General features: G+C 43.4%; 1 protein-coding gene across 1 annotated transcript; it reads left to right on the top strand.

Moving 5' to 3' along the window:
* Positions 1-2,591: 2,591 nt before the first annotated feature.
* LOC130201772 (visual system homeobox 2-like) lies at positions 2,592-8,338 on the top strand. The gene is made up of 5 exons (XM_056426882.1): positions 2,592-3,004; positions 3,399-3,483; positions 3,914-4,037; positions 7,096-7,276; positions 7,666-8,338. Exons 1-5 carry the CDS (start codon positions 2,593-2,595, stop codon positions 7,980-7,982), a joined length of 1,119 nt encoding a protein of 372 aa, XP_056282857.1. The 5' UTR covers position 2,592; the 3' UTR covers positions 7,983-8,338.
* The last annotated feature ends 12,327 nt before the right edge of the window (positions 8,339-20,665 follow it).

Genomic DNA, 20,665 nt, shown 5'->3' with positions numbered 1-20,665 from the left:
AATACAAACGTAATCTGGAGAGAAATACATTTCAGTCAAACGTAACTGCAAATTGAATTTTAGGTGGAACGTAATTTTTGTGATGCAGGGTTGCATAAATGTACACAGACTGTAAATGTTCAGCAGCTGTTTCAACATTCATGTTGGTGTTGTGTCAAGTTCGGCACCTGTTCTGTCACTTGATTGCAGATTAAAACAAATGTTTATATATTTTTATTTTATTTTTCTTTATTATCCTAAATGTGAATTTCTTGGCACTGAATTTTTATTTAAGAAAAACAAGAGTTTTTATAAAATTGAATCTTATTTGCTGACAAAATAAATATTTTGAATTGCATTGTGGCTGTGATTTGTGATGTATATAGATTATGGTTATTTAGTCTAAAATTAAGTATGTTATACTTAACACTGTCTAGTAGGATTTACTTAATCCTTCAACAGTAAAAGTTACTTAGTTAGTGTTAGTGCAAATTGTTACGAGGATTTTATTAAGTAAATCCTAATTTATAAAGTATAATAATATCTACTTAGTTAATTCATAACTCTAAATGATAGATTTTACTTAATAATTTCATAACATTGAAATTTCTGTTTGTGAAAAAGTTAAGTAGACTTTACTTAATTAGCTAAATAAATATTAGTTATGTTTAAGCATAATTAAGTAACAATTACTTAGTATTTTCATGGTTATTTACTCTAAAATTAAGTATGTTATACTTAACACTGTCTAGTAGGATTTACTTAATCCTTCAACAGTAAAAGTTACTTAGTTAGTGTTAGTGCAAATTGTTACGAGGATTTTATTAAGTAAATCATACAAGTTATTTCTTTGAGTGTAGCACAGAGCAGGAATTCAAGAAGAAGGGGCTGACATGGAAACAGAGGATGGCTCAGGACCGACGACGGTGGAAACAATTCATCAATTGCCTATGTTCCGAGAGGAATACAAAGTAAATGTTTGTTAATATTGCCCAGTGGATTGCACCGATGGTTCTTGATTTACATTGTAATAGGCTTGTCTATATGTATTATTTCACTTGAGATTTGATTGCATGTTGCATTATTACTTTGATAACAATCAAACCATATGCAAAGTACTTCTTTTGAAAGCCATATTTTCATAAAATTAGCCATTACTTATTATTATTCTAAATGATTTCTAATATAATTCATGCATAAAAAACTGAAAATTATAACATGAACAGGAAATACAAAAACAGCATATTCATGAGTTTAGATTGGGGCACAACAACATTTTAATTAGCTTTATGCTAATGAGAGTATTCTCTCTTAACTCTCCTCTCATGCATTGACACACACCAAGAATAAGGAGGAACTTGGTCTGGATCTTTATTAATATTAGAATATAAATATGCTTCAAATAATAATATATAAAATAATCACGTGACCCACAGTAAGACTATATTATCTTTATTGTCTGCAAGTCAGAACTTAACCAAATGCAATAAGACCAACAACCAAAGTCTGGAATCAACCAAAAATGCACATAAAACATCTAATTGTCTAAATTAAATGAACCTGCATTTGTCATCAGCTTTCTGACAACCATATTCTGCCATAATGTTTTAGGCCTATATGATTTGATTAATCAGTCATTTTAAAATGAGTTACACTTTTTTATTTTATTTTAATGATGCATACGTTAATCATTAATAACAGGTCAGAAAAGTATTTAATAGTCTTCCATTTGTGTCCTATATGCTGTATAATTCACCCTCTCCTCTGGGGAAATGTAGCTATATGATTGAATCTGCTCTATCTGCGCTGCTGCTGCGGGATTCGCGCAGTGCAGGACGGCGCAGGCTCAGCGCGTCAGTGTCGCCCAGCTGTCGCTTTTGGGAGGGCCTTTGATTTGCGTGTGATGAGTTTCCCAGAGCATCTGGAGATCAATTATCCATGTGAGCCAGTGGTTGCACAGAGAGATCATAGCTGTGTGTATGTGTGCGCGTGCTTGTGTGTAAACAATTCCGAAAAAGGTAATACACACTGATTCACTCGCGGATATTGACGTCATTTTTACAGCATTTCAAAGAGGTGTGAAATAGAGGATCTAATTACTCCTGATACCCAAAACAGAAACAAGCAATGACGTGTCTGCAGTGAGTCTATAATGCCTGAAACAACGGTTAGTGGTTATTACAATGAATTAGCGTATATCATTTTGATGTTCCCTATTGTTGTCACTTTTCCTCAAATAAAAGAAAAACATATATATCCGGTTCCGGACGCATAGCTGTCATTCTCATTTCGCCCCTCTCCCTGCCCCCTTGAAGAGTCGTTCCATCCTTTCTCTCTGTAGCCCAAATGCTTTCCTCGTGTATCCATATCGTCCTGAGGAAATGCAGATATGTTTCGGAGAGAGCGGATAATGCATCCTTGATCCACAGGAATCCTGAATCCTTGCAGCTGATTGGCTGCTGCGTCCTGCCTCTTGTTGGGATGGACCTGTTGGATAAAAGGACCATTTTCTAAAGGACACTTGTGTGTTATACAGACGACCATGCACTGGGGACCATCCTGTGAGACGGTATAATAAGAAATAGGCCTTTTGAAGTCGCATCCGAAGACACCATGACCGGGAAACAAGGCGCCGTGCTGTCGGAAAGTTTACCCGTATCGGAGAAAACCTCTCTGGGTGCGAATGGAGGGAGGAACAGCCACCAGCCGAAGAGCAGCGCGACCCATCCGCCGCCCAGGTGCACCGGCTTCGGCATCCAGGAGATCCTGGGGCTGAATAAGGAGCCGTCCGCGGCCCCGAGGAGCCCGCTGAGCTCGCTGCCGGCCGCGGCGCACCTCATCGCCGCTCGGTCCTTCCTGGGCCCCGTCGGCATGGGGGTGGGATTAATCGACCCCTGCAGAATACCGTCGTTTTACAGACAACCGATGTTTTTAGAGTCTGTGCTCTCGAGCGCACGAGACGTTCACCTGCAGCCTCACAGCAGGTCCGTCGGGCCGCTGGACACCAGCCAGTCCGCCAGCTCAGGTGATGGGCGCCGTCTATCTGTTCATTTGAAATACTGACCTCACTGCTATGGCATTGTTTTATTCATATTTACAACCTGCTTCTGTGCCTGTATTGTCATTTTTTTCTCCACATTGTATTATTTGTATTATTATTAGTAGTAGTATTATTGCTGTTATTGTTATTATTATTGTTGCTGTTATTGTTGTTATTATTATATTGATACTATTGTTATTATTTATGTTATTATTAGTATTATTATATTGATGTTATTGTTGTTATTATTATTATTGTGTGACATTATATGAAATAACTTAAATGAAATAGCAGTACTGTGTTTGTGTCAACAGTTATTTATTACATGTATTCTGATTATCCACGTAATTTTTTTTCTCCTTTTTTCTTTTTCCTCCAGACTCAGATGATTTGTCTTCAAATGAAAGAAAACTCTCAAAGTCGTCAGTAAGTCAAAGCAAGAAACGGAAGAAAAGACGTCACCGGTTAGTGTTGATTTTTGGTTATAACAAATGTTATTTTATTTAGAAATGACAAATTAGCTCAAATTCACCGGACTGCATTGTTAAAGTCCGGAGAGGCCCTCACCATGGGGGCCGACAGGAATCCACGAGCAATGCGTTGCCGCCACAGTGTTGAGGCTCATCGAAACATAAGAAACGACTGATAATTATGTAACTGTAAATTAAACGAAGATTTATTTAGTTTTCATCCAATGTTGCATGTTCTTTTTGGTTTGCTACATTTCTTACATCTATGCACATAATACAAGTCTCTTTTATATCATTTATATTAATGTGTTCAATGTTGCTTGGCCGTTTGTGTTTTTACATTTACGGCTTTATTCAAATCAGACCGGTTTGAATGCTTCATGGTATCCGATGTGTCGCGAGTTAAAATGATATCTGCTTCCAGGACGATCTTCACCTCCTATCAGCTGGAGGAGCTGGAGAAGGCCTTCAACGAGGCGCACTACCCGGATGTGTACGCCCGAGAGATGTTGGCCATGAAAACAGAGCTACCTGAAGACAGAATACAGGTAACTCTCTCTCTCTCTCTCTCTCTCTCTCTCTCTCTCTCTCTCTCTCTCTCTCTCTCTCTCTCTCTCTCTCTCTCTCTCTCTCTCTCTCTCTCTCTCTCTCTCTCTCTCTCTCTCTCTCTCTCTCTCTCTCTCTCTCTCTCGCTCTCTCTCTCTCGCTCTCTCGCTCTCTCTCTCGCCCTCGTCACAATAATAAGTTGGCATCTTTCAATCGAAAGTGTGTCCTTGTAGACCACGGAGCATCATTTTATTGTGCAAGTTAGACAGTTTGTGGGTGTTTCCCTTCATTTAAAAAAATATTTTTATCGAGGCATTCTTTAAGGTTTAGTTTACTATTTGGAATTAAGCTTTATTTTAAATATGTTAATTATAAACCATTCATGAAGGTGTTGTATAAATTAGCACGACGCCTATACCATTTGACGCTTTCATTCACATACAAATGCTACGTTTAAAATAAATAATACATTCTGGTCCTTGGGAATAAAATAAAAAAATCTCATCTATAAGCAAAAATACCCAAATAAATTGGTGAAGTTATTATTTTTTTAAACAAGTTTATATTGTCCTTATATGCTATAGGTCAAATATATTGCATAGCATGTTGCCAAATCAAAGCAAAAACAAAGCTACTTATTAATTCCGATGCATTTTAACACGTTGCTGACATCATCGTAAAGATTCGATGTTATATTTTTCTAGACTGACACGCGCACACTGCACACGTCTTGCAACACGCACACGTGTCTATAAACACTTGTTCGATGTTATACGGCCAACATGACTGTCTGCGCGTGCACCTGTCATTGTTCACGGCCTCATCTGTGCTCACAGCCTCTGCGACCCGTTCCCTGTAACCCCCCCCCCCAGCATTCCTCCCCGGGACAGATCATCTCTCATCGGCCGCAGTTGGATGTGAAACAATTTGTTCTCGCAGAAGGAGCCGCTAACGACCTAATCAAGCTATCAAGGCGGAAGAAGATTGCAGTGTGACCTGCACCATCCATCTGCCTTTTAATCTCGTTCTCATTACGGCTGCCGCAAATAAATAAGAAGGGAAATAAATAGATAATCCAGAGACCTGCTCCGATCCTAAACAACATTAACACCCAATTCCTCCTCGAGTGTAATTAGTTAAATCAGACGCGCTCTGGAGGCCGGCTGCTGAAGGGACGCAGGGGCTTCAAATGACATAATTACAGAGCATTTATTAGCACGGGTCAATCGCGCGGCTCCCCCGAGTCCCGGTAGTTTAATTTCCCGTGATATTTGCCAGCCTGCCCGCCATCGATTGGGCCTGAAATTAATTTATTTTTCAATCAGCCCCGGCGTGCCCCTGGGTCACTGCTGCTCGCCGCGCGGGCTTCTTTTGACGGCCAGAGAAGCCATTTCTCACGGGGAAAACTCTTGTATAAAATAAGGGTTATCATCAGAATTATCAGAAGACAAAAAAAGCATGAAAACGTTTGTATCGTTTTCCATTTAATACCCGGCCCCCTCCTCCCCGTTGCCTCAAACCACTTAAGTTTTTACACATGGAAGAACTAAACAAGTTGGGTTAACTTAAAAACCTAAGTCCTGCAGTAGACATATCTAAGTCCACATTAGTAATCATTACTCAAAATCATTCGTTATTTTTCATTATTTCTTTTGTCCAAGTTTCATGAAATAACTATGTTACATACGAATATATAAACAAATCACAAATATAAATTAGTAATTGATCATTAGTTTAATTTAAGTAATGTCTTTAATAAAATACACTATTTTATTTTAAGATTGTATTCATTTTTTCAAGAAAATTGTAGAGAAGAAAAGAAAAAACAAGAATAAATTGTATACACCAATGGGATTTATTTTGTCAAAACATTGCACATTCATACTTATTGCAACATAAACTTCAAGCAATTTTAAAATATGTACCTTAGAAATTAAATGTTCTTTTAACTACAAACAGTCTTTGGTGATAAATCAGGATTAAAACCATGTGCCACTGCAGAAATACAATCCTAACAATACACTAGCACTGGAATGTATATATTTGCAGTCAGACAGGTAGAAAAAAGAGACACAGCAAAAACATTGTAAAATGGGAACACCTGGGAACACCTTACATTGTGTCCGACAGGCCCCCCCCCCCCTTACAGAAACTTAGCATACCAAGTTATCTCTGCTAGGATCAGTGCACTACACTTTTTCAACTGATTAGTGCAAACAACTAAATATATTTAGTAATGACACAGTTGTTTGACAAAACATGGAATTATAAGTAATGGCCATTTAAAAGTTTAAGCTGAAATAAAATCTGGTTTACAGTGCAGAGCCATCAGGGGGGCCTGCGTTGTGCTGTATCAAAGTGGCCTCTGAGCTGACAGACAGCTGGCTGTCTTCTGCAGTTGTTGGCAAGTGAAGTGTCATGACGTGTCAAGCCTCTCTAAGGGGCCACAGGTATCTGCAGATCAGCTGTTACAGGAGGCTCACACCCTTCACACCTGTAGCAGCAGCTTGTGGGAAATCAATGGCCTCAATCCAAGTGGTGCACTTGTTGACATAGTCAGATGAATCACACTGGAGGTTCCCAAATGGTTCATCTTTGAAATATACTTACCATGCACCAACAAAGAACGGCTCTAGCAATACTTAATACATATTATAGAACAACTGGGTTTACCTTTTTCCGCAGTTCTTAAATGGCAGCGGAGCATATGGACCAACATCCAAATAGAAAGGAGCTGCCACATGTGTTATTGAGTCTTATTGGCTTTTAACTGACATCATTCGTCAATTATTTGTTAATTATTGCTAAAACCAGCTCCTCTTGAAGGTGCTTTATTAGAACGTGGTATATGTTGCACAAGGACATTCAAAATGCATACTGAGGTTGGATGTTTTGCAGCCCTCAAATGAAGTCAGCCATTTCCAAATTATGAATCATTATAGATCGCAATAAACAACATAAAGAACGCACACAATTTTGTGCACTTGGTTTTATAGCCAAACTAACCTGTTCCAGTAATATCCAATCCATACAGCTGGGCGTTGTGTCCTCCCGTTACAGGTGTGGTTTCAGAACCGCAGAGCCAAGTGGAGGAAGAGGGAGAAATGCTGGGGCCGCAGCACAGTGATGGCCGAGTACGGGCTGTACGGGGCCATGGTGAGGCACTCCATCCCGCTGCCAGAGTCCATCCTCAAGTCTGCCAAGGACGGCATCATGGAGTCCTGCGCCCCCTGGCTGCTCGGTGAGGCTGACGTCTGACTGTCCCCCCCCCCCTCACAGCCCTCCCCTCATGATCTCACTGTGTCAACAGTTCTTGGTTGTTTTAATGTGGAAAGTATCTGTAACATATGAGTCAATACAGCATGGCTATGTGAAATGTATTCACGCATAATCATGATCAAAGTGGAGTGAAGGCTGCAGGGACTTAATGCTCTGATTTTAAAGCAGTGGACCGTGGCATCGACTGAGCACGACATTACTACACGTCCATCCTCGACGCTGGCCACGCCTTGCCCGTAATCAAACATTAGATTCTAAACCGGAACTATCTTTGCTTGCTATTTTCAGTCCAAGATGGCTTACCGATCAACTGACGCTATTCTAAATCTGAATCCCCGCAACTCTTTGCAGGGATGCACAAAAAGTCCACGGAGGCGGTGGTCGTCCCGGCAACGGGGCAGTGTGATGCGGCCCAGCAGCCGAGCTCTCAGAGGGCGGTAGAAGCCGAGGCGGAGGAGAAGAGGTCAGAGGGCAAGTCCACCATTTCTAAAGAGGAACTGAGAGAGAACAGCATTGCTGCACTCAGGGCCAAGGCACAGCAGCACAGTGCCAAAGTGCTGGGGACGGTTTCTCAGGACAGACTGCTGGACGAGCCCCAGGAGAGAGCGGCGGCCGAGGAGAAAGCCGCTGATCCCCTGAGTCCTGCAGAGGAGGAGAGAAGTCCCTAGAGGCGCTCACGTTCCTGTGGACTGGTCATGAGTGAACGCAGTGGGCTGCACGTCCCCAACATGAGTCAGTGTCCAGCAGGTGCTCATCCCTCAGGGACTCCATCACTGGCTGCTCCTGGACTTCTCTGAGAGGAGAACTCATCTGGCTGTCACCGGTTCACTGCTGCACAGAGGATGCAAAATGCACTTTTTCTGATTTACTTCCAAATCTACAGTTATTGTTGCTTATGCATCGTATGATTTGACTGAGTGGGAGTAAAGTGTTAATATGGGTGTATATATATCCCACAGTTATAGAGAGCGTCAGATGAGTACAATTTAATGAAGTAACACCGTTATATTAATTTAGGACTACCAATGAGCAGTCAAGTGGATTTTATTTTGGCATTCATTTTAATGTTGCTTGCAGTTACTAAATACATTTCAGATTAAAATCATCCAACCGACAGAAAGTAATTGTTGTCCTGATATATTAATCTCTCTCACTGAGGCACACCTTGACATATGTTTACTTGTAGTCTTAACATTGTTTGTGTTTTCATTCCAAAATATGTATCACTCAAAATACAAATCATAAAATAGAAACAACCTTTTATTAAATGTGTCTTCTTGGTGTCTATTTCTTCTCTTTTCTTTCAATCAAACGGTCGGCTGTACAGGCGTCACGTTGCCACCGGACGCTCCGCTGGCTCGTTAGGCTGCAGGCTGGGATTAGCCCCCGTAATCCATCACAGATGAGAGCCTTCCCTTCCAGATTAAACTAAGGGACCAGTGCTTTTTGGGATGGGAAAGAGAGTGACCCCCCCCCCCTTAGGAAATTGACATCAGCCTGATTTCATATGACTTTAACAGATGCTATTACCAGCAAGCTGTGTCATCCTCTTAGCTAAACAAAGTCCAACAGCTTTACTTGTCAGCGATCTTCATTTTTGACATAAAACTATATATCACGCCACTTCATCTCAGCTTTACGACACGCCTATACGTGTCTGCATTAGCCGTAATCCATATTACATTTTAAACGTTATCCCCCGGGAGCTGATGGGGCGTCCTAATGATTTGAACAATTGAGTTCTGCTCCAATTAAACAGAGAGCATCTTCAAAGGGCAAGAGGCGGCCGTTATCAGTATGCTGCTGCGTGCCTCAGCACTGAAGGGCCCTCAGATAGGAACCATAATGTCACCCGATGGGGAAAAGGTTGATAATGATGTTGTTGACAGAGATAAGTATACACACTAAAACTATTGAATGCAAATGGACTGGAGTGGGTTGGAGTCATCAGACACATTGATAGAATGATCCTGGGGCCGACTCGCAATGAATGAAATCCATTGCAAGTAAAAGGACGTGTGCAGGAATTCTCATTTCTCATTTATAGGGAACATTTTTGTCCCGAGTCTTAAAGAAATTGAAGGTGTGCGTGAGCCTTCACAGTCGAGGTAGAATGAACCTGTGAGAGAAATTTCGAAAGATGCTTGCCGTTAACAGTGTGAGAGGTGTATCGAGGGGCATGCGTGAGCTTTGAAGGGTTTGAGTTGGAGAGCTCACGTCACAACATCACATACGTTTGGTTTTATTTTAAAACCTTAAAAGACAGATCAGACATCATGGATCCTCAGATAATAGCAGACAAAGTATTCTCAGTATATTTCGTCTCACTACAACCCACAGCCCCCGTATTTGGGTCCGATGGGGTTTAAGTGAAAGCGGGAAGATAATGACAAAATAATAGAATAATGTTTACTATCAAATTAAACATCACAAACATCACATATTGTGTTTTATATTTATTTTCATTGATGCTCTGATGTGCACCGCTGCTGTGATTTTTGAAATGTCCCCACTGTGGGACAAATAAAGGAATATCATATCATATCATCAGACAACGGAACCTGTATGTGACCCAATGCCCTTTTGGAGACTTTGCCTAAACTGTCCTTACTAACGAGGCTCTAATTTGGTTCTGCTTCACTTTTTCAAAGTCAAACTTTGCAGAGATACTCTTCAGATATTGTGCTATGATGCTGAGGAAGTTTAAACCTTCCAGCTGCATCATTCTAAAGAGATAATCATAATGATAAGTGCTTTTTACCAGGCGAACCTGTAACTTTTTGAATTTGTGCTGTGTGCCATCTTCATTTCATCTTAACCAGTAACATGTAGGCTGATATTTACACATCTGGAGTATTTTCACAAGTGTTTACTTTTATTCTAAAGGTTCACACCAAAAGCGAAACGATTTTTTCGCGCGATCCCATGAAAAGTCAACGTACAGACGCGATATTTTTACGAGCGGCGCGTTTGGGGTGTTGCGATGTGGGCGGTGCGTTTTCGCCCCTAGTTGAAATATTTCAACTTTGAGGCGGTAATCTCGCAACTCGGGCCAATCAGCTCTTGAGTTGCTCCGCACGTCATCGCTGTCCCGCCGCTGTTGAATCAGAACAAGACGGACAATAATGTTGTGCTGGAAGTGTAAGTCTTTTAGACGCAACAGTAACTTCATTGGTGAAAGTGACCGAGCTGTGTGAGCCTACAGGTGATGTCTTGTATTAATATATATATATATATATATATGATATTAATGTCATGAACCCAAACACGAAGGTGTTAGTGTGTGGGATGTCCACAACAAATATAAAGCAGAACTAGTGGTTAGTTATTCCGTGGTGGATGAAGGAAATGATAACGGTTTTATGGAGACGAGACACAGAGATAAGCCCCGCCCCTGGTCGAGCGAGTAAACTCAAGCGTTTTGGGCGACGTGAAAAATCGCATCGCTTTTGGTGTGAATGCACCTTAACAATACAATTATTCAAATAGTCCTTTTGGTATCGGAGATACACCCTTTTTAGGCCTTTATCAGAGGCCTAAAAAAAAGAAGCTGGGGTTAAAAAGGGTAAATGTGTCTCAACATTAGTTGTTAAAATCTTTCACCACTCATCAGTTTAACAACATGTTGTGATGACCCAGAGTTTCTGTCTTGTTGTGTGTCTTATGTTGAAGTCCTTGTGTCACCTGTTTCCCTGTGATTGGCTGCCCTGGTCCTGATTGTTTCCTACTGTGTGATTTCTAGCCACGCCCTCATTGTGTCCACCTGTGTCTCGTTCTTCAGTGTCCAATCACCTCCGCCTCCCTATGTATGTGAACACTGTTCGTCTCATTCCCCAGTGTGGCGTCGTACCGTTTGGTTCGTGTTTGTCGGCCTGTTTAGTTTTGTATTACCTGTAAATTCAGAATTAAATACCTCTCTGGAAGAATTGTTGGCATTTGGGTCCTCTCTCTCGCTACGATATCCCGTGACACGTGCCATTAGTCATATAGTGGTTGGCAATAGACGGAGTCTTCACCTCCAGACCCTCAACCCAATTCAGTTGTTGAGGCCAAGACACACACAATGAGGATTATTCCTCTAAGTGCAGAGATATTTAATCCCCCTAGAGTGGAAAACAAGGTTTCGGTTATGATAAATCAGATTTGCTGAAGATCAAGCTGTTTACATTGGATTTGAGGAGGTAATTCACAGGATCCCTGATGATGCACCGTCTGCTTGTTGAAGACCATCAGAAGATCGTTTCAATCCATGCAAAGTGAGATCAGAAGGAGCTTTATGCAAAGAGCAATGCGTAAAGAGTAACCCTAACCCTAATGCAACTTGAACATTACGTTTCTTTCTGACTGGGTGCGAGGAATCTGATTTCATTGGTGAGATTAAGACTTTGGGCTCCAGATGCTGCTGAGTTTAGACCCAACACGAGAAGCAGGGACACTGAACGTGGCTCTGTGCTGCCCCCTGCGGGTCAGACAGCACAACTACAGCCACTCAGAATTATTCAGACGGCCTTTGTTAGACTTGACCAGGGGTCCCCAAACCTTTTCATGTGAGGGCCACATATTTTTTCCCTTCTCTGATGGGGGCCGGGGTCAGTTAGTAACAGAAAAAGTGTGACGATTGCAGGGGTACCTAAATGTCAACATTTATTGTTTTCCAGGAAGTCACACAACCAAATATTAATCACCCTTTCTGGGATCTTCACAGAAAAAAAATCAGGAAATAACACTATGAAATAAATAATAACCAAATACCCCTCTCTGGGTTCTTCACAGAAAAAAGTCATTTCATAAATAACACTATTTGCAAAATAAATAATAACCAAATAACTCTCTCTGGTTTATTGAACATTAACTTTCTGTTGTGCCGTGCACAATCTTAACAGGTAAAAGTTTAGCTTAGTTGTCAGAGCAGAATCTCTTACTCAAATGACTCATATGAGCAGTCTCTAAAAGTTATTGTGTTCCTTCCTAATAAAGCTTTTATAGGTTCCAGTTGGCTTGTAGACACCGCTGTTTGCAGCTCTCTCTCATCAACTTCCCTGTGAAAACCACAAAGCAAGCAGGCTAGGAAACCGAACTAAGTTGCCATTATTCCGTTCTATTTGACAGGGGCTAGTCTAGGATTTGCATGGCCAGACTGAATAAAAAATAAAAAAATCATAATGCGTCTCTGGTATTGTTCAGGGGGCCGGGCCAAATGTGGAGGCGGGCCGTATCCAGCCCGCGGGCCTTAGTTTGGGGACCACTGGACTTGACCTTTCAAAGAAATGCACTATAAGGCTATTCATGCCTCCTTGTTGTGCCTTCCATGTGTCTCTGGGAATTCATTTGTAATAACAATTCAATTCAGTTTATTTGTATAGCCCATTTTCACAAATTAGAAATTTGTCTGAGTGCTTTACAATCTGTACACATAGACATCCCTGCCCCAAAACCTCACATCGGATCAGGAAAAACTCCCAAACAACCCTTCACGGGGAAAAAGGGAAGAAACCTTCAGGAGACGGGGTCTTTCCTGGGTCAAAATGGGTCTTCGGTGCTCCCAAAAAAATTTTTTGGCAGGCTGCGCACACACGGTCTGTGTCACTCTGTCCATTCGCGCACCTCAGTTGCGTATTGATCAGACAAGAAGACACGCTTATCAACTCGGTTACTATTGATCAAAACAGAACGAGGGTTCGGCTGTAGCCTACTTGAAACATACTATTGAGAACATATTCAATGACATGATTTTTTCCATTGCGGACTTTTTTTTGCTTTAGGCGCTCGGGATTTGTCATAGGCGTTCGGGAAAACGGCTTAGGCGAGCGCCTACATTTTCTCTATGCAGGAAAAACCCTGGGAGAGCAACAGAGGAGGATCCCTCTCCAGGATGGACAGGTGCAATAGATGTAATGTGTACAGAAGGACAGATTAGAGTTAAAATACATTAAATGAGTATGACAGAGTGTATGAATAGTTCATAGTAGGCATATTCCACGATGGAGACCTCCACGATCCATCAGGCAGATGGAGGTAGAGAGGAGGAGTGGGCGGCGTCTCAACAGGGCAGTGGCGTAGTTGGTAGTAGGCATATTCCACGATCCAGACCTCGATGATCCATCAGGCAGATAGGATCTATGACGTGAAGTCTCATAGGGTCAAATTAGTCATTTGTGAAATTGGGCTATACAAAGAAATTGAATTGACTACACAGATATCCTTTAATAATATCGTAAATCACCAAACAATAATCCATAGAAGATATTATTTAATAACTAGTTTTAAGTTATAGCAAATCCTCAAATTCCAATGTAGTCACATCTATAGTAATTGATATCATTCCACCGACTTGATCCTCCCACTTTACCCAGAATGCATCAGAGGAGACTTGAACTGATGACATCACAACAATCTGTTGGATGGATGCAGGTTGTCCTTAAAGCTAGTCAGAATTGTGAGTTTACTTTCTGGTGGATTAAGTTTTTAATTTTGATTTTGCAGTCTTCACATTTGTCTTTGTTCCGAGTGTCGCGATTTAACCAATCCACGACGACGCTTGCAGGAAAGACCAGCTGTACTGCAGGAGGATTTTAGTTGAACTTCAATCAGGTTTATTCAACAGAGTATCACACAAGCTGAATACGTGTACACGGGTCTGTAGGAAGGTGTGTGTGTGTGTGAGGGGTCAGAGAGGGCATATGTGTGTGTGTGTGAGGCCAAGACAGGGCCAATGTGTGTGTGTGTGTGGCAGAAAGAGGGCCAATGTCCTCAGTGTTCTACTATAATTCTAAAGTGTCTATATACAACCTATTTTCTATAAATTTATTTCTACACGAGTAAACAATATATTATTGTATTCCCCTTTCTTAATGTGAAGCCTGACTCATCGAATAATATTCAGACAATTCTATTTTTTGGATATTAAAAAGTTTATTTTAACTTTAGTAAAAAATAAGAAATCTCATTTACATATTTTTTTATTTATTTGAGACATCAGGCATATTGGTACATTTATTGATAACAACAATATTTATTTTAGAAACAATGACGGATTATGTGAATTGATTGTAGAACATTTCAGTTAGTTTGGTTCTTAATTTTCCCAAACAGGAAACTAACCCAAACTTTTTATTTCAACAAAGCAGTTTCTGTCCTTCAGGGAAATATTAACTTTACATCTATCACAGTCGACACGGGACACGTGATGCTGTAACACCTTGTGTGTGTGTGTGTCTTCCCTGTGTCCCCTGATTGGTCATTCCCTTCAGCCCTCAGCCACTCCTCTGCCTCCTGTGTAATTGCAAGCCCCGCCCTCATGTTTCCCACCTGTGTCTCGTCCCCTGTGTATTTAGTCTGTCTGCGCCGCTCCGCAGATCCTCTCTGCTCCCTCGTGTTACGTCGTCTTCCAGCCTGAGCTCCTCGTGTGACTTCTTTCAGTGAAGAGTCTCTGCCCTCAGAAACGTGACACGTGCGTGTGCATCTCTGCCTGGTCTCCATGTTGGGAAGTGATCGATGCCTTCCTCTCAGGAGGTGTTCTAGCGTGTGGCCTTTAGCGTGGGGGTGTTCTGGGTTAGCATTGGTGGTATTCTGGAGAGCGTGGTGGTGTTCTGGGGAGCATGGGTGTTCTGCAGCACTTGATCCTGCAGCTGGTCTATTTAGGGGGTCCATGCACTGACGACTGCCACGGTGACCGTGTGCCACCAGATGTACATGAACCATCTTTGAAGGTGAACTTGTAAAGTGCAGACAGCGTATTAAGGAGGTCAAAACTTCTAGTGAAATCTCTGGAATATTTATCTCCGTTGGCCGTAAAATCTAAACTCTGTTATGTTGCCACTGAACTATTTCCGTGCCACGAATGTGATGGAGCTGAATTCACGGCTGGTTTGAGCCAATACAAGATCAATCGTGACTGAATAAATAATCCACACTGCAAGAGACATGCAGGGAGGCCGGCTACCGTGGCAGACTCTAACCCCGTGACACGTGGTGAAGAAAAAGGGAGCCACGGGAAATGTGATTTAAAAAAATTAAACTTCACGGAATGCTGGATCAGTCCAGCGAGTTTTTTACGTCTCCAGACCCTTTGAGGGAAAGAGTTGCTCCATCCAGGCTTCACCAAAAAGCTCATATGCCTGACGTAGACCGGTGTGACTACTTTATAAAATAGCACCCCAAGCGTTTCCCCTCTAATTACCCTTAAATAATTAAAGGTACAGTGTAAGCAATAATATAATAATCTGAAGTATATTGATTCCTCAAACATGTGCAGAGAAATGAAACAAGTGACTAAAGCTATTTGCCTTGAACGCTAATGTGTGTGTCTGTTAGGGTTAGGATCTGTGGAGTTGTGGGGACCCGTCGCATGCACAAACACATACATAATAATATATCTGCATAAGTGCACACAATAGGCCCCCGGCTGTACGGGCCCCAACTCCGAGACCGAATCAACTCACCGCTCGTTGAGTCCATCAGGGTCCCTGGTCTGCAGTCTGGTGATCCAGGTCAGCTCATAAAACCTTCTCTGGGGGGTAGACCAATTGGGGTTATTTTCCAAGACCGTGGTTAATAGAGCATCCCACCCGTGGAGAAGGAAATGTTGCACCAAATGTGTATCAGTCTTTTTCTCATGCAGGATGTTATGTTTATGTTGGGAGAATCTAGTGGCAATAGTATTCCCCGTCTCCCCCACGTATTGCATGGGGCAAACTCTGCAATAAATGAGGTAAACACAGTTTTTAGACCTGATTGTGCCTTTGGTGAGTGCGCGGAAGACCTCTTTTGTGTGGCGGTTCCGGAGCCAGTGTTGGTGTTTAAAATAAAGGCCGAATGGGTTGATAGCCGGTGGAGCAGAGGGTTTGAGCTTGGCCGTAACCAGGAGGTCCCGGAGGTTCTTGTTCCTCCTGTAAGCTGGGACGATCCTGTGGTCCTGTAGGAGTAATGTGTGACCTAACCTATATCTGAAGTTTTTCCTCAGCCTGTGTACCAGTTTCATCGTGGCGGGCGAGTAGGTGGTGATCAGGGGCAAGCTGGTTGCCACTGCCAGCGGCTTAACTACCAAGAATGTCTTGAAGCAGCCTCGCAGGAAGCTCCTAACGTACCCTCTACTGGAGAGGGCCCGGAAGAGCAACTTGGAGGCCGCCCGGAAGTCTACCTTATGTGTGCAGATTCTGTGGAATCTGAGCAGTTGTGATTTAATTAAGCCCGCAAACGTGTGTTAGGGATGAAAACTGGTTTTAAATAAAAGTGCATGTGTGTCTGTTGTTTTGAAATAAACTTTGATGTCTAATCTACCTGTTGTGCTGAAATCTATACCATAAGTGTGGTGGTGTCGAGGAAGTCCACTTTGGTGGTGCTACTCTCTGATTTGATGGTGATGGATGATCTGTGTGTGTGCAGAAAGGCCTTGAAATCGTCTGCCGAGTGGGTCCAGACCCCCCAGATATCATCCAGATACCTGTAGTAGTGGAGGTTTTTTTTGGCACAGGCCGCCAATGCTGAGGTTTCCCACTCTGCCATGAAGATATTGGCGTCGGCAGGTGCAAATTTCTTCCCCATCGCTGTTCCTTTAATTTGAAGAAACCATTCCTCGTTCAAGAGAACATCGTTCCTGGTCAGATTAATTTCTAATAATTTTAATAATTCTTTTTCTGGCCTGTTTATCAGGATATAGCCGAAATATGTTTTTTATAGCCTGGATACTGTTGAGTATTCTGAAACTGGGCACTTCGCAGATGGAGAGAAAACAGGCTTCCGGACGCACGTGGATTAAGTTATCAACATTTAATGGCAGGAAAAGTGAAACAAACATTCAAAGCACTCTCCTCGTGTCCCGGCGCCGGCTGCAGGCTCCACATGGGAGACACAGCCTGCCGCGTCGCAGCCGACCTGAGAAAGAGAACAGGCCCTCTAAAAACACGCTGTCTCATACTCTTCCTGTTTTCTGGTCAGTCACTTCCGGTTCCAGTCGCTTTCACAATAAGATTCCCGTCTTGGTTTTGACTGCATTAGTCACCTTCACAATAAAAGTCTTGTTATTGTAAGTCACTTCACGGAATTCAACCGGCTTCGTCAATCTATAATACTAACATACAGTCACTCTCATGCAACATACATTAATTCTTTCCATTAACATTTGCGTAGAGTAAACATTACCCCTATGCTTCATAATACATTAACAACAATATTCTCCTTAATATTGTCTATTATAATATCTTTCTATATGTATTAATTTAAACCATAAGACCTCTGCAGATGTTATCAAAATAAACTATTACAACTTAACAATCCCTCCTTTTATACTTATCCAATAGTATAAACAACCAAGTAATAGCCCTTTTATTTTGACGCTCTATGTAAACAAACATTGTACAACATTTTAATTCTCACTCATTATCATTCAGCATCCCTGTGGAAGAAGATCACTCCCTCCTTTCATCCCTGCTTCTCAAGGAAACAATAACACTAAGTGTCAGTGTGAATGTATTCATCACACAGGTGAAAATTCTTGCTGTCCTGATGGTTCCGGTTAATGTAACGTGTGCACTAAGTGTCTATCTGTGCAGGTGTCTGCATCCTGTGAATCCAGTCCCTCCGCATACATGCTCTGCAACTCCAGTTCTCCAGTGCCTCAGCATTCCTCGAAGCAGATTGTCAATGATGGTTGCGATAGTCCCACTCAGCTGAGGGAACATGAACTACTGCGTCCACAGACTGCAAGCAGTTAACTGTCTACCAGCAATTCACACTCACTAAATCTCAGCTGAGGACTTCTCAAGGATCTCGGCCTGCATGCAGTGGTTCTCTGCATGGTTTTCGCTGGCTGAGCCGTCGGTGGATTTGCATATCCACATGATGTCATCTGTCCCTCTTCCTCTGCATCATTCTGTCCTCTGCTCCGAATGGCATCGCAGGGGTCCTCAGGATGGCTCTGCGTCTGCTCCTCAGCCTCTCCGAGCCAGGTGTTGATGGTGTCTGATGCTCCTGTGGGCAGCTCCTCATGGCAGGTCCTCACAGCAGGCAGTCAGCACACGATGGAGGTCGATGCTGGAGCGTCAGGTGTAGCTGTTGAAGAGAATGAGAACAACACAACACAGCGGCCACTAGGCCAGCTCTATACAGAATGTGACCCTTGACTATGAATAATTGTCTATATTTTAATTTCTATATTTAATAAGTATCTAATACTTTCTAGGCTTGAATTCGCAATCTTTAACTGAGTCGGAGGAGCAGCTTCTCACCCATTAAATGGCCATCCGTCGTCCAACAGAGTCTCAATTACTTATCCAATCTAACTTTTTATCTTTACTGGTTATGATAAATGTAATTGATCCTATCTATGGCCCTTGACTAGGGCATAGAAATATTCAAATCCTACTAGGATCTGATAGCAGGCAGGTAGGTATTCGTCCAGCACCCTCCTCTCTTGTGCTCGAATCAGAATCAGAATCAGAATCAGAAACAGTTTTATTGCCAGGAATGTTTTCACAAACAAACGAGGAATTTTTTTTGGTGGAAGGTGCAACATTTGGACATGACAAAACAAACAACAATCAACACGACAGAAAGACAACAAATAATGTGAAGTGTTTGGGTGTGTGCTTCAAGTGGTGTGTTTTAGTTAAAGTGCATGTTAAAGTGACGTGTGTGGAGGAGGGAAGAAGAAGGAGGAGGGAGGAAGAGGAAGGAGCGGGAAGAAGGAGGAAGAAGAGGTGGTAGTCCTGGGGGTGACAGTCAGTCAGTCCGGGTTCCATTGATGAGCCCGACTGCCGACGGGAAAAAACTTTTGGTGTGGCGGGTGGTCTTTGTCCTGATGGACCGCAGCCTCCTCCCCGAGGGGAGGGACTCGAACAGGGAGTGCCCAGGGTGGGAGGGGTCAGCGACAATCTTTCTGGCCCGCTTCAGTGACCTGGAAGTGAACAGGACCTGGAGGGAAGGCAGATTGCAACCGATAACCCTCTCGGCCGAGCGGATGATGCTCTGCAGCCTGCGCTTGTCTTTGGCTGTGGCTGCAGGGTGCCAGACGGTGATGGAGGAGCAGATGATGGACTCAACGATGGCCGTGTAGAATTGTACCATCATTCTCCCTGGCAGGTTGAATTTCCTCAGCTGCCTCAGGAAGAACATCCTCTGCTGGGCCTTCTTGGTGATGGAGCGGATGTTCAGCTCCCACTTGAGGTCCTGGGAGATGATGGAGCCCAGGAAGCGGTAGGACTCCACAGCGTCGACGGGGGAGTCACACAGGATGAGAGGGCGGGTGGGGCTGCATTCCTCCTGAAATCCACAACCATCTCCACTGTCTTTAGAGCGTTGAGCTCCAGGTTGTTCTGGCTGCACCAGGTCACCAGGTGGTCAGTCTCCCACCTGTAGGCGGTCTCGTCCCCACCAGAGATGAGCCCAATGAGGGTGGTGTCATCCGCGAACTTTAGGAGCTTGACGGACTGGTGACTGGAGGTGCAGCTGTTGGTGTACAGGGAGAACAGCAGAGGGGAGAGAACACAGCCTTGGGGGGAACCCGTGCTGGTGGACCGGGAGCCTGAGACGTGTTTCCCCAGCCTCACGTGCTGCTTCCTGTCGGTCAGGAAGTCTGTGATCCACCTGCAGGTGGAGTCGGGCACGTGCAGCTGGGAGAGCTTGTCCTGCAGCAGGGACGGGATGATTGTATTGAAAGCAGAGCTGAAGTCCACAAACAGGATCCTGGCGTAGGTTCCTGGGGAGTCCAGATGCTGGAGGATGTAGTGAAGGGCCATGTTGACTGCATCGTCTACAGACCTGTTGGCTCTGTAGGCGAACTGCAGGCGGTCCAGGAGTGGGTCGGTGATGGTCTTGAGGTGTGACAGGACCAGCGTTCAAAGGACTTCATGACCACAGAGGTCAGGGCGATGGGCCTGTAGTCATTGAGTCCTGTGATCTTGGGTTTTTTGGGGACGGGGATGATGGTGGAGGCCTTGAAGCAGGCTGGAACGTGGCATGTCTCCAGGGAGGTGTTGAAGATGTCGGTGAACACCGGAGACAGCTGGTCAGCACAGTGCTTCAGGGTGGAGGGGGAGACGGAGTCCGGGCCCGCTGCTTTGCGGGGGTTCTGCTTTTTAAACAGCCTGTTGACGTCTCTCTCCAGGATGACGAGGGTCGTCGCTGAGTTGATGGAGGGTGCTCCAGAGGTGTGAGCCCCTGATGGGCTGGGGGAGGGTGGGCTGATGGTCTGTGGCTTGTTGATGGGGCTGTGGGGGATGGTCTCAGGACTGCTCCATTGTCTTTCAAAGCGGCAGTAGAACTCATTTAGCTCGTCTGCCAGAAGCACATTGTTCATGGAGTGGGGTGATTTGGGCTTGTAGTTGGTGATCTGCCTGAGCCCTCTCCAGACAGA

Source organism: Pseudoliparis swirei, chromosome 11 (assembly GCF_029220125.1).
Source record: "Pseudoliparis swirei isolate HS2019 ecotype Mariana Trench chromosome 11, NWPU_hadal_v1, whole genome shotgun sequence".
Taxonomy (NCBI): Eukaryota; Metazoa; Chordata; class Actinopteri; order Perciformes; family Liparidae; genus Pseudoliparis; species Pseudoliparis swirei.
Note: the sequence above shows the minus strand (reverse complement) of the source record. Positions and strands in the feature narration are given on the sequence as shown.

Bases quoted from the DNA above. Each gene is read 5' to 3' on its own strand.
- LOC130201772 (XM_056426882.1), top strand. From the start codon at position 2,593: ATGACCGGGAAACAAGGCGCCGTGCTGTCGGAAAGTTTACCCGTATCG. The intron at 3,484-3,913 runs GTTAGTGTTGAT...ATCTGCTTCCAG, and splicing joins CGGAAGAAAAGACGTCACCG to GACGATCTTCACCTCCTATC. The intron at 4,038-7,095 runs GTAACTCTCTCT...CTCCCGTTACAG, and splicing joins TACCTGAAGACAGAATACAG to GTGTGGTTTCAGAACCGCAG.